This window comes from Triplophysa rosa, linkage group LG23, assembly GCF_024868665.1.
Source record: "Triplophysa rosa linkage group LG23, Trosa_1v2, whole genome shotgun sequence".
In the NCBI taxonomy this organism is placed as follows: Eukaryota; Metazoa; Chordata; class Actinopteri; order Cypriniformes; family Nemacheilidae; genus Triplophysa; species Triplophysa rosa.
Genome location: NC_079912.1, coordinates 4,902,111 through 4,915,695, shown reverse-complemented (window position 1 = coordinate 4,915,695; position 13,585 = coordinate 4,902,111). Strand labels below are relative to the sequence as shown.

General features: G+C 39.2%; 1 protein-coding gene across 2 annotated transcripts; it reads right to left on the bottom strand.

Moving 5' to 3' along the window:
• Positions 1 to 3,046: 3,046 nt before the first annotated feature.
• Positions 3,047 to 7,335, bottom strand: LOC130547047 (uncharacterized). Of its 2 annotated transcripts, none has more exons than XR_008961844.1 (4): positions 7,089 to 7,335; positions 6,612 to 6,706; positions 4,656 to 6,268; positions 3,047 to 4,568 (listed from the first exon to the last, which is right to left on the bottom strand). XR_008961844.1 is itself a non-coding variant. In XM_057322688.1 (4 exons), the coding sequence occupies exons 1-4, from the start codon at positions 7,314 to 7,316 to the stop codon at positions 4,342 to 4,344; spliced, it is 804 nt and encodes a 267-aa protein (XP_057178671.1). In that variant the 5' UTR covers positions 7,317 to 7,335; the 3' UTR covers positions 3,047 to 4,341. The 2 variants fall into 2 exon arrangements, 1 of the variants encoding a protein (XP_057178671.1); XM_057322688.1 differs by having other exon boundaries at positions 6,015 to 6,268.
• Between the last annotated feature and the right edge of the window lie 6,250 nt (positions 7,336 to 13,585).

The following is a 13,585-nucleotide window of genomic DNA, read 5'->3' as shown; positions in this document are numbered from 1 at the left end:
GGTTAATTGTTCAATATGTTGAAGGCATTGAATCCACTGGTATATTAGTGGTTTAATTCTAGAGACGAATGAAACAATGGTTATTGCAATAGCTGTATTGCTATGTTTTTGTTTTGTGTGTTTGTGTTGTGTTTGTCATTTGTCCTCACTATAAGCTTATGTGATGTTATGGCTGTATATGTGACAGAATTTCACTGTTTGAGTTAAATGTAAGCACAGCACGCCCCCAGTCGACTCATATAACACAAATACACCTCTCTCTCCTCAATCTTAAAATCAAATAACTCAAAAGTATATCCAGTGTGCCAAGCTCAGCCATAGTTTACAGCAGAAGGCATCACTGCCCCCTTGTGTCTGAAAATGGACGAGGGAAATGAATCTGATCAAACCTGTCATATTTGTCATTTTTCAGATATCAGTGTAGAATAATCTAATCATTTTATTAAAATCCAGTATATTTACTTTAAAAATGAAGCCTACATGTGGATATTGTGATATTATGTTCATGACATTTAAGAATATTTTTGACCCCCAGTTCTAAGAAAAAGTATTAAAGTAGATTTTTTTTTTAATGTATGCGGTCTAGAATTATGAAAGTAATCTAAACTAAGAATCACAAGAATAACAAAAGTAAATGGATAACCCACTGCAAAAAATGACATTCTTAATAATTCTCTACAAAAGATTTTTGTCTTGTTTTCCAGTAAAAATATCTTCTTAAATCAAGATAACAAGAGAAGTGACCTAATATATTTAGTCTTGTTTTGTAAAAGAGAATATAAAAATTAGGGAAATTTATGTTTAAAACAAGCAAATAAAATCTGGAAGGGAAATAAACTTGAATTTAGTTTCACTTTCTTCTTAAGCACCTACATATTTCAAGTTGACTTTTCTCACCCCATTGGCAGATTTTTTCTTGTTTTAAACACAAATTTCCCCAATTCTTATATTTTATTTCCTAAAACAAGACTAAATATCTTAGATCACTTTTCTGGTCAAGAAAATGTATCTTGATTTAAGAATGTTAATATATTTGTACAATAAAACAATACAAAAATGCTCAGTAAGAATGTCATTTTGCAGTGCGGTAATGAGAATTAAGGGAATGCTTCATTGTTATGAAAAGAATGTCTCAAAAGATCTCAAAAAGTCTTAATTTTCTTTATGAAATACATACTATCATTTATTTTATTTTTGATGTCACCCAAACAAACACCTTTTGTGAAAATCTATTAGTCTATTTTGAATGTCCAATTATGCAACAAAATAGATGCAAAAACGCTAAAACATTCAAACAAACATCAAACAAGCTACAAAAGACCCCTGAAAATATTCAGTATTCATAGCCGTCCTCGTGTTAGACACTCGCTGTATCAGTCTTCATATTAGCCCTAGCTGAAAAATGAGCAGAATGTAGCTCAGTGTGTCCACTGCATGGTGCAAGTGTACTTCATTACCACCCAATTCCCGCTCTGACCCATTTCAAGTAATGTGTTGGTTATTTTAAGACACCAGTCACACACACCTGAGGCAGAAAACCCCCAGCATGCTACAGTGTTTGAGAGAGCGTCAAATTCCAGGGTCAAATCCAATACAACTAAATGACAAGAATTAATGTAATAAAGGTCACATTTGTATTAAGATAATACAGTATACTAGTATTTACTGTAAAGCTGTTAAGTCATATTTTAAAGTAAGTTGTATATGTAGTCTATATATGATAAAGTCCACCATCCAATTACAAGCTGTTTTCCTATCAACCCCTCTGATGCACAACAAAACTGACAACAAAATCAATGCTGGCTAAAAAAGTCCCTCAATCAAATAGGTCATGTGACGGGTCATCAGGTTAAACAAGCCTGCAGGTGTTAATCGAGTGTTTGGGATCTTACATAAGCCACATTTCATGAGGAAAGATGGCGGTGTTGCAAACTGCTGGCACACTGCGGCTCAGAACGCTGCACCTGCGTATGACACCTGCACGTGAAAGCTATCACTCGCACGGGCTCGTAGCCACAGCTGCTGCGCTCGGCCCTCATTCCAGTCACGTCGGTTCTGATACTTCAGGGTCCATTAGGCTCATTGCATGGCGCCCCCTTCAGCGAGACCCTCCGGCTCCCCAGCCGTCTGTGAGAGGACCGCAGCTGTCTCGTCTGAAAGGACAGCAGGTGGATGCACTCTCGCACCCACAGCCTGTTCGTTTGACTGCGATGGAAGGGTGATTGGCAATTGCCGATCGCTGCTGTGTTGGTGAGACAGCAGAGAGAAATGGAGAGATAGACAGAGAGGAAGTGGAGAAGTGTGTGAATGACAAAGATAAAATCCCACAGAAAGATAAACAGTGAGACTGAAGCCCTATAATGGCATCGCACTGCAAATTTGTCACTCCACTTGAACGGCAAACAGCAGGAAGAAGGAGACGACATGCTTCCCACTGTCCAAAACCCTCATCTGATACTCGTTCTGCTGTCAGCTATATATAGAATACAAATCCAGCCGAGACAAACTTCAAGTGACGGTGATGCTAATCTTTATGCTGCATTCAGAAACAGATAGTTGCAGTCCTGGATGCTGATTGGTCAATACATTTCCAGTTAAACAACGATCCACGTTTTTCCTAAACAACTATTGGATGCCGCCATGATGAATTCCTGCTTCCATTTTCATGTGTACCCTCTCATCTGGTGTCATTGAAGATCATTATTAAGGGATAGTTCATCCAAAAGTAAATTTTTTGTCATCGTTTATTCACCCTCTTGTCATTTGAAACCTGTATGACTTTCTTTATCCGCAGAACACAAAAAAGATATTTTGAAGAATGTTGGTTACTAAACAACATTGACCTCCATTGACCTCTATTGTATGGACACAAAACCAATGCAAGTGAATGGGTGCCGGTTAACGACATTCTTCAAAATATCTGTTTTTGTGTTCTGCAGAAGAAAGTCATAAACGTTCGAAATGACAAGACGATGAGTAAATGATGACAGGATTTTCACTTTAAAGCTACACACACCATAAACCAGAAGCAACAAAATAAGACCTTTTAATGAAATATTTGTATTGAACAGTGATGAATAACAGAATAACAAGCATAGTGGACTTTAAGAATACCCCTTGGTTGCCTTTCTTCAGGTGTCCAACAGGTGGCGATGTCAACATTTTTTATGAAGTGAAAGTGACCTATTAGTCAGATATGGTATTTATAAAAACAAAATATAAAAAGTAATAAACATATTTATAAACACATACATGTATGTGTTTATAAATACAAAATTAATATGCACAGTACACAGACATATATTATGTAAACACAAACATTTATTCTGAATTTGATTAATCGTTTGACAGCCCTACATAAATGACAAAAGCATGTGGATATGATCTGTCTGTCACATGCATGAAATAAGTAGTATTGTACACTTTACATTTCATTAAAATCATCATTGTGCAAAACTGTGTAGGCTATGCGGTTCTGTACTTCAATTATCAAGACTGTCCTATAAGGCATTAATGAAACATAAATTATGCGTATTTAGACATTTAACTGGTTGATTTGCAATGTACATTACAGACTGATCCTTTACTTTTGTTTGGTTTGAGAGTTTATATGATTTAACAGCCTTATACAATAAAATCTCTTGGGGAAAAAATTAAAATAAAGAACAGGGACTTGACATAAGGGCTAGCGTGCAGAATAAATAAAAATAAGGAAATAAAAGGATTTTTAAAGCATTTCCAAAGGCAGGAAAAGCAAAATGTTCATAAACCATCAAAAGTGATATTTGATGACACGTGTGTGGTGTAAAATAAGTTTCTCAGTAATAATACTTCAGGTCAGAAGTAAAACCATTTTCAAATAAACTAATAAGAAAAATGAAATTAAATAAAGCACAATCACAATTGTGCCATAAACAACTTTGCGTATTTGTTTTGGCAGCCACTGTATACAGCTTCAAGGGGAAATGATCAAGGAACTAGTTGATCTGTTGCACACAGTGCAACTCAAACAATAAGAACTGAATAGAAAAACAGAACATAAGAGAAATCTGGCATCTCTTCTTACAACTCTAACAAGAGACATGTACTGTACATACTATCACAGCAATAGTATCAGAGCGCCATCTAGTGACTTCTCAGCAGCTGTACACCTGTTAGGCCTTTAAGTGCTTCATCAGTGTTTGTGAGAATGTTGAAACTGTTGCCATAAAAGCAGAAAGAACACTACAAAAACTTTGACACACTCAGTTTAGATGACACAGCAGTGTTTCTCAAACCTGCCCCACATCTGTACATAAAGGTAATCTAGCACCAAATTTGAAACACACTTCTTCGGTAAATTTAATCGTTCAACTTTTCTTGAGATTTCTCCACACCTTCACAGAAGCGAGCAGAGAGCACGTTGGTGAGCTTCTCGATCTGTGTGCGGAGGAACTTGCGATCCTCCTGTAGATCCTGCACCTGTTGTTCCAGCGTGTCAATCTTCTCTTGTTTATTCTCCAGCAGACACTTGAGTTTGGTGATGGTCAGCATCTCATTGGTGAGTAAAACCTCCATGGGTGTCATTGCTGTTGAGAAAAAGAAGATCTGGTTTCTGTACTGCAGTTTTGAATGAGCTAAATAGCTAAAGGATGTTTTCATATATCGTACAACACCTTTTATAAATAGTCTCCCCTCAGGACTATAAGGGCCTCATAATGTTTGGGATGCAGAAAAAATGTTAAAATTAGTTACGTTCAGTGTTGGGTAAGTTACTCTGAAAAAATAATTAATTACTAGTTACTAATTATCTATTCAATAGTGTAATTAGATTACTGTACAAATTGCTCGCTCCAAAAAGTATTTAGTTACTTATTACCAATTACTTTCTATATCCTTCATCAACCTTGATTAGTTAAGTGATTCAAGGATATACATGAAACGGCTCTTTTAATTCAGTCAAATAAATAATTACATAAATTATTCTTATTAACTGACCAAAGTATACAAATGCGAGAAGTTTACATTAAAGCATACATTTAAAGTTAGACTTATAATTTTGATGTCATTTCCACTATTGAATATATTACACAGTATTTAGTTCAATTACATCAGAAGTAAGTGTAATTAAATTACAGAAAAAATAAGAGTAATCCCTTACTTTACTTTTTCAAGTAATTAAATTACAGTAACTAATTACTTAGTAACTAGTTACACCCAACAATGGTTACATTTAGTTCAAAGTGATTTACAGTGCATTCAAGGTACAGGTATACTTTTATCAACCCCTGACAACCGGCTGACTTATAGGAACACCTGTGCTACACTAATGATCACTGATTTTAAAACACAGTCTGGCGACTTCTCATACATAACCTGCCATAAAACTGTCTTAAAGGGATAGTTCACACAAAAATGAAAATTCTGTCATCATTTACTCAACCCCTGGTAATTTCAGACCTGTATAACTTGCTTTGTTCTGATGAACACAGAGAAAGATATTTGGAAGAATATTAGCAGTTTTCAGTTCTGGGACATCACTGACTACCACAGTAGGGAAAATTAAATGGTACTCAAATGTGCCCCAGAACTGTTTGTTTACCTAAATTCTTCAAAATATCTTATTTTGCATTCAACAGAACAAAAAAATGCAATATTTTTCATACTATAGTAATGAAGGATGTCCCAGAACTGAAAATTGCTAACATTCTTCCAAATATCTTTCTGTGTTCATCAGAACAAATATATTTATACAGATTTGAAACAACCTGAGGGGGACTAAATGATGACAGAATTTTCTTTTTTTTGGTGAACTATCCCTTTAAATCAAAAGACAATAGCTAAGATCCCACAGAGTGACATGGCTTTTAGATGGGATCACGTTCATAAATCGTACATTGTACACCTGGCTTTACCCACTCAAAATTGGTTGCTGATGATTCGGCCCTACCATTTGAATCATTGCAACCCCACACATTTAAGTAAGAATCATCTCAATGAAATTCTAATAGTGAGATGCTAATAAGCTTGTTTACACTGATGCTCAGTGAATGATGTACTGGAGATGGTATTGCTCGTGCTGTCCTGTTCAGCCTCAGCGGGGACGTCTGAGTTGATATTTTCCCACTCGATTATTTCATTCTTTGGCTCTTGCTTCATCCAGCTGTGGTTTCTCTCAGGACTGTCGTGTGTCACAGAGCTGCAATCATTCTCACTGCTGGAGTACACTGGAGGAGATTCCTGAAGCTGCTGAGAGTTCAGCTCAACAACATCACTGCTACTGCTGCTGCTGCAGGACAATAGCACATATGAGCATGTTAGAATTCATGTATTAGATTTTTAAAAACCAATAATATACTGTGAATATAAGCCTATATGTATGCAAGTATGTATACTATGTATTATTCACAAATTATTTATTAGTGACAATTAAATATCCTTATGTCTCTCTATCATAAAGTTTATCATAATGTTTGTCCCCAACTTGATGTTTCATTGGAAGATGTCAAAGCAAATCAGAAAAACATTAATGGTGACTTCACACTGTCTTGGTTTGCTATAAGCTTAGTTCTGAGATCTTTCGGATGTGCAAAGTGTCAAAACAAAACAGTAAAATGCAATGCAAAGACAACCTTTCTCTTCTTTTTGCAAGATATCTGGCCCTTTCAAAAGGATTGTTTAGTCTTGTTCTGAGCGGAGTTGTTTTTTCCTTATTTGATAGTGACATCTATGAGGGGGAAAAGGCACTTGGTTGAAACCTATTATACCACACATTAATAATGATGAATAATAAAGAGTATGGTGTCACAAAAGTGATAAAAATAGGTTACAGTCTTCGTTGCAATATACGTACAGTCATTTAAGTACTACTATATTAATGCATACTACATTAAAAATACCATTCAATATGAGTAATCTACGCCAAATGAACTACAATATGTTCAATTTAACGACTAATGAAAAAAACCACGAGGGATGTTGTTATCCAATTTGATATCACGATAACATTACCGAGGCTTTTCAGACTATGATCCTGTATTATATTGTGGTACAAAACACACATTACAGAACACAAAATAACAATGTTAAAACCGGAAACTGTCACTTACTGTTATCTGCATGAATTCAGACGGATGGTGGTTGCGAATATGGGCAAACATGTTGGAGGTGTTCCCCTGTTTCGCGGCTATTTTCCTGCCACATTTTTTACAAATAGGGAAACCATCCTCAACTAACGAACCTTCTGCATTTGTGCGAAATCCAAAATATTTCCATACTTCGGATTTTATCCGTTTAGAAGGAGGATAAAGAGTCGTAGGCGTTGCTCTTTCCGCCATGTTTCGCTTCCACGTTGGTTTTGTTTACGTTTTAGCGCGCATCGAGCTGGGCGCACAGTGGTGCGCATGCGTCACGGGCGCATTCCAATCGGAAGCGATATATGAAATATATGGCCTAGCCCTATTCCATTATATTTAGGCATCTTCCAGTTTAATGGTGCTAAGCCCAGCAAAACATTAACGGGAGAATAAAGGTATAGCCTGTCTTTATAATATGTAAAGATGCTTTACCTTAGGGGGCAGCACAAGCATTTGAAGTCTTTAAGTGAGGATGGTTTGAATATTTGTGAGCATTGTAAATTCCATTTTTATTTCTGTAAAGGTACAGCTAAGTCATGGTGAAAAATATTGAAAAATATAATAATAAGAATTATAATTGCAAACATTCGCAACGAAGGATAAAATAAGAACTGTTTCTCCTTTTATTACATAATTCACAAAGATCTAAATTTTATTTATATTATTATTCATATTTTAATTAAGTGAAACAATAGAGGGTGACGTCACTTTCTCGCGTGGACACGCCCCCTTGAGCGCTAGGAGGACATGTTCCCTTGAACACAAGTACCCTAAGCAGCCACTCTGGACGTGGACGATGGGGCGGGGCACCACGTTTGGGCGGAACGACATATGTCGCCCCGACCACCCCAACTTTAATTGGTCCATAATAAGCAATAGATTATTGGTGTACAGAAGTGTGACGCTTTTACAGCTTATTGGTGTAGAGAAGTATGACGCGTGGATAGTTTGGAATGCGGAAGTAGACGACGGGGGACGGACGGCGGCACTCACTTAATCCTTGGTGTTTCGAGTCAGATCCGTGGGCGTGGCTTGTTGGTTTTGACTAAATCTTTGTTGTTTCAAGTCTTACGAAACCTTTACACTAACCCACACCCTAACCCTAACCTTACTGTAACCATGTAAACTACCTATGATTGTTAAAATTGACGAAAAAACACGTTTGGGTGATGACGTCAGACTCGAAATACCAAGGATTTAGTGAGAGCACCTGCTAACAGAACAGAAACGAGTGCTCCGATGTTTATATTAAGTTCACTTTAATGAAATCACTGAACGTAAACCGAGGAGCCTGATAAGAACGCTAATTTTAGATGAACATTTTAAACAGCACTTAATATAGGCGTTTGCATGTGAACTCTTCACGTGTACCTTAGAACATCCCTAAACTTTACTGAAAAGCCCATTAATGCTGTAATTATATCGTTATCACTATTATAAAATGTAACTCCTACTCCCTTTAACAATATCTTTGTAAAATCTTTGATTTAATTGAAACATTGCCTAGAAATGATGAACTTAATGCCTCATTTAATAGAAATACAAAGTAAATTCATCTACATATGAAAACAATAGAATAGAAACCTTAAAGAATCAATATATAGGGTATACCTCTTACAAGCAAATAAGGGAAACATAAGGTGTGCTTGCCATGGCTTTTTATTAATACTATAGCAGTTGTACAGTTTTTTTGCAGCGCATTTTACAGATTTATGCCGTTTTATTTTTCCCTTCTGCACATCGGCACAAGTTATAACATGAATAAATGGTGAAGTATACACAGTAAAAGTTTTTTTTTTGCAACTGCATTTTACAAATTTATGCCGTTATCTTTTTCCATTCTGCACATCAGCACACGTTATAAAATGACTAAATGGTGAAGTGTACACAGTAAAAGTTTTTTTTTTTTGCAACTGCATTTCACAGATTGATGCAGTTTTTTTCCATTCTGCACACACAAGTTATAACCCAGATACCTGACCTCCACCCGCCCAATCACGCACTTATTCGGATTGGCCATGAGGCCGGCCACCCTCAGCGATCTCAGGACCGCCCTCAGATGCTCCATATGCCGCTGCCAGTCGTTGCTATAGATGATGATATCATCCAAGTATGCAGCGGCATATGTCGCATGGGGTCGTAGGATACGGTCCATGAGGCGCTGGAAGGTAGCCGGCGCCCCGAACAAGCCGAACGGAAGTGTTACAAATTGGTGTAATCCGAACGGCGTGGTGAAGGCAGTTTTTTCTTTGGACACAGGTGATAGGGGGATCTGCCAGTATCCTTTCGTTAAATCCAGTGTTGAATAAAATCGAGCGGTGCCCAGCCGATCAAGCAATTCGTCAACCCGTGGCATTGGATACCCGAATTTCGACACGGCATTAACCTTGCAATAATCCACACAGAACCGGACGGAGCCGTCCGTTTTAGGAACCAAAACTTTCGGGCTCACCCAGTCACTGTTGGATTCTTCTATTACCCCCATCTTAAGCATGGCATCTAATTCAGTCTGAACCACTTTTTTCTTGTGTTCAGCCAGACGATACGACCTATTGAGCACTACCACGCCTGGCTCAGTCTCGATATGGTGCTGAATGAGATTCATTCGGCCAGGTAGGGGGGAGAACACGTCTGCAAATTCTGCTTGCAACTTGGCAACGTCAGTGAGCTGGGAGGGTGAGAGGTGATCTCCCCCCGGGTCAGAGCGAGTGATTGAGTTTTGATATTCACTTCGGGCCCAAGATCTTCCTCTCCACTCACTACCGTCGCCAACATCACTGACTCCACCTCATTTCACTTTTTAAGGAGGTGGTAAATTTGACGTGCCCCCCTCCTATCTGTCCGTACGACCTATAATCGAGATCTCCGATTTGCCGTGTGATTTCAAACGGTCCTTTCGTAAATTGGTTCTCCTGTTATACAGCCGGCTTTGCTTGTCCTGAGCCTGTAACAAATTCTCCATAGATAGCCGCCCCAACGTATGGAGTTTTGTTCTCAGGTCCAGGACATATTGAATTTTGTTTTTGCTTTGAGAAGGTCCGTCCTCCCTCCAAGTTTCTTTTAGAACGTCTAAAACCCCTTGAGGCTGATGTCCATAAAGAAGCTCGAAGGGGGAAAACCCTGTGGTGGCTTGCGGGACCTCCCACACGGCGAATAAGAGGGGTTCCAACCGTCTATCCCAATTTTTGGCGCCCTCGTGTACGAATTTACGAATCATGTTCTTTAACGTGAGATTAAATCGTTCCACCAAGACCGTCCATTTGTGGGTGAAAGACGATGGTGCGAATCGATTTAATGCCCAATAATTCGTACAGTTTGCGTATCGTGCGTGACATGAACACCGTGCCTTGATCCGTGAGGATTTCCCTGGGAATCCCCATGCAGGAGATTAAACGAAACAGTGCATCCGCAACACTCTTAGCGGAAATGTTGCGGAGGGGCACCGCCTCGGGATATCGTGTTGCATAGTCCACCAGGACTAATGCAAAACGATGTCCTCTTCCTGATCATTCTAATGGCCCGATGAGGTACATACCAATTCGCTCGAAGGGGACCTGCATTAACGGAAGGGGGTGCAATGGCGCTTTAGGGGAGGCCGGTGGATTTACCAGCTGACATTCACGACAAGACGCGCACCACCTGCGCACATTCTCGTGAATGCCTGGCCAAAAGAATCGGGCCATGAGACGATTTAGTGTTGTTGCCTGGCCTAAATGTCCTGCCATCGGATTACAATGAGCCGCCTGGAAAAGCATTTCCCAACGGTTCTTTGGAACTAATAATTGGCTTGAATCTTCCTTTGTTTGAGCGTCTTGGGTCACTCGATACAGCCAGTTATTCTGAATAGCAAAATATGGATAGGAAAATGGTCGTGCAGGTTGGAGAGGCTGCCCGTCGATACACACCACTTGGTCAAACGCCCGTTTCAGAGTTTCATTGTGAGTCTGCTCCAGGGGAAAATCATCACACTCCGAGAGAATTAGTCTCTCGATTTCACTCTGTTCCCCTGACTCTGTACTCTGGGATCCCGGTTCAGCCACTCCTGTTCAGCGCCCCCCTTCCTCGCTTTCTCTTATCCCAAGAGATGTCCGCGCACAAATACCCCAATAATTTAAGAAAAGCTGGCCAATTCGTTCCCAAGATCAGCGGATGTCGGGGTGCGGGTAAACTGCAACCTCCACCGTATGCTTTTGGGCTCTCCTGTTTTTGCCAAGGGGTTGATATCCTTAGGGCAACATCATGTTGACCCTGGGACAACATTTAAATCAACCAATCAGATTTAAGAAATAAGTTTACAGTTTATTTTAAGTTTAATCTTCCAACCGGGATTAGGTGCTTCTAGACCATTGTTTTTCACTTATCATTTCCCTCTGATTTTAGGGGTAAGTTATAGTTAGGGTTGGGGTTTGGTGTGGGTATAAGTTTTATTTATAAAAATGTTGTCCTTAGGTCAACAAAATATGTTGTCCTGAGGACATCAACCACTTGGCAAAATCAGGTCGAGCATGCTTTTGTCCCCTAAATTAAAAGCACAAACATGACCGGGTATTTCACTACATCCCCATGGACACATCATACCTTAACCGCGCGGCTTTTATCCAAAGCAGGCTTTGGTGGATAGAGGTTTGGTTACAACCTGAATCCACCAGAGCCTGATATGTACCCCCCCAAATACTCATAGGTATATGGTACCAGCCAGCCTGACCAGGGGCAGCCTGTGGGGTGTCCGGGACCCGGACCATTGTCCCCACCTCCATGACGGGAAACCTATTCACGAAATGGTCCGGGTCCCTGCAACGCCAACAGACCGGCCCAGACCTCCCCGCTGCCAGGGTGGCAGGAAGTGAGACAAAAGCTGGGCGTGTGGAGACCAGAGAAGAAGGGAGACTCAGGGGTCCTGGAGCTGGGAGTGCCAGGGGTGAAGCTCCAGTGTCCTCGGGGTGGGACTCTAGGCGGTCCTGGGGGACGAGATCTGGGCATCGGAACCATGAACAGTTTGAGTTACGTTGGGTCTGCACTTACACCTCAACATTGAACACACAAATCTCAACCATGGTAACAATCAAAAACCATCATTCATTAGAAAACTCTAAACACAACAGATAACAAACAGTAACAACAAGATTAAAGCATAAATTATTCCAGCAAGAACTAAAACACTAATCTTTAAAAGAAAAACAAATAAGAAACACCGAATTGAACATGCTGCAGTGCATCTTGGGAACTTTCAAACTCTTGTTTGTTCATTGTACATTGACGTAACTCAATTTTTTACATTTATAGAGGTCTTTTTGAGTGAACTTGCAAATAATTTTTCACACAACTCATATTTTTAAGTTAATGAAGAAAATGTTTGGTTACAATGAATGAACTTATTAAAAGAAGTTCTGTGAACTTTTTCATGGACTTTTGCTCAACCAACACAACAAAATTAGTTGTTTGAACTTTTTTTGAGTTGGGTTTTTTACAGTGCGTGTATATATAGCCTGCGTTTAATATACTCACACACCCATTGTGTAACATCGTGTAAGGCAAGCAATTATTTCTTAAGGTTTACGTGTCTTAAACTGACATATAGGTTCTAAAAAGGTCCAAAATCGGTCCAGTCTGACCTGAACATCTATAAAACATTTTAATCACATGTACATCACAAACAATAACACATTATTTGTGGTCTTAGGCAAAAAGAAGTGTTTTAATTTAGCACAGTATATTTTATAGTGAACATCACATTTTTTAATTGTCTTCCATTTGTCAGCTACTATTCAAACAAGAAAATAAAAATAGTAGAATGTCAATAGCAATGGTGTTTTACATTAATGTTAAGCAGCCATTAATCAAACATGAAAATAATAAAAGTACAGTATTATAGTTAACACATATGTAACTATTTAGTCTTTCCTTTTCTTTCAAATGTTTACTCTCATTTTCTTGGTCCCCGACCACCAGCTCTTCCAGGAGTGTGAATCATGTGTTCCACCATTGATGCATGGAAGTCAGAGCTATGGCACTAATTATTTCCTAACAGTCTTGTGTTACTGTTAAACAGCCATAAAACAAGTAAACAACAAAATACTGGATTATGGTTAACACGTGTAAATGTTTGAGAGTCGGTGAAAGTTGTTTTTGGCTTATTTTCTATATGCACCAGACCACCACCCCCAGAGGGCTCCGAGCCTGGTATTAGCCCGAACCCAGAGCGCTACCCCGTTGTCCTGCGGTTACAAAACAGGCTCGTGTTGAGGAGCCGGGGTGATGGAGGGATGCTTGGAGAATGTAGAGAGAATGCAGGTATGACGGCTTGTCTATGCATGCGGTGATTGCTGATTGCGGACCAGCCGGGTTGATTATCTGCTCATGCTCCTCCCGAGCTTAGTTAATTAAAACATCATTTAAACGCATTCGACCACAACAGCGTCTACTTCCCTGTCAGGCTTTCTACTGTCCTATTAAATAGAAAAGGCTAAAAG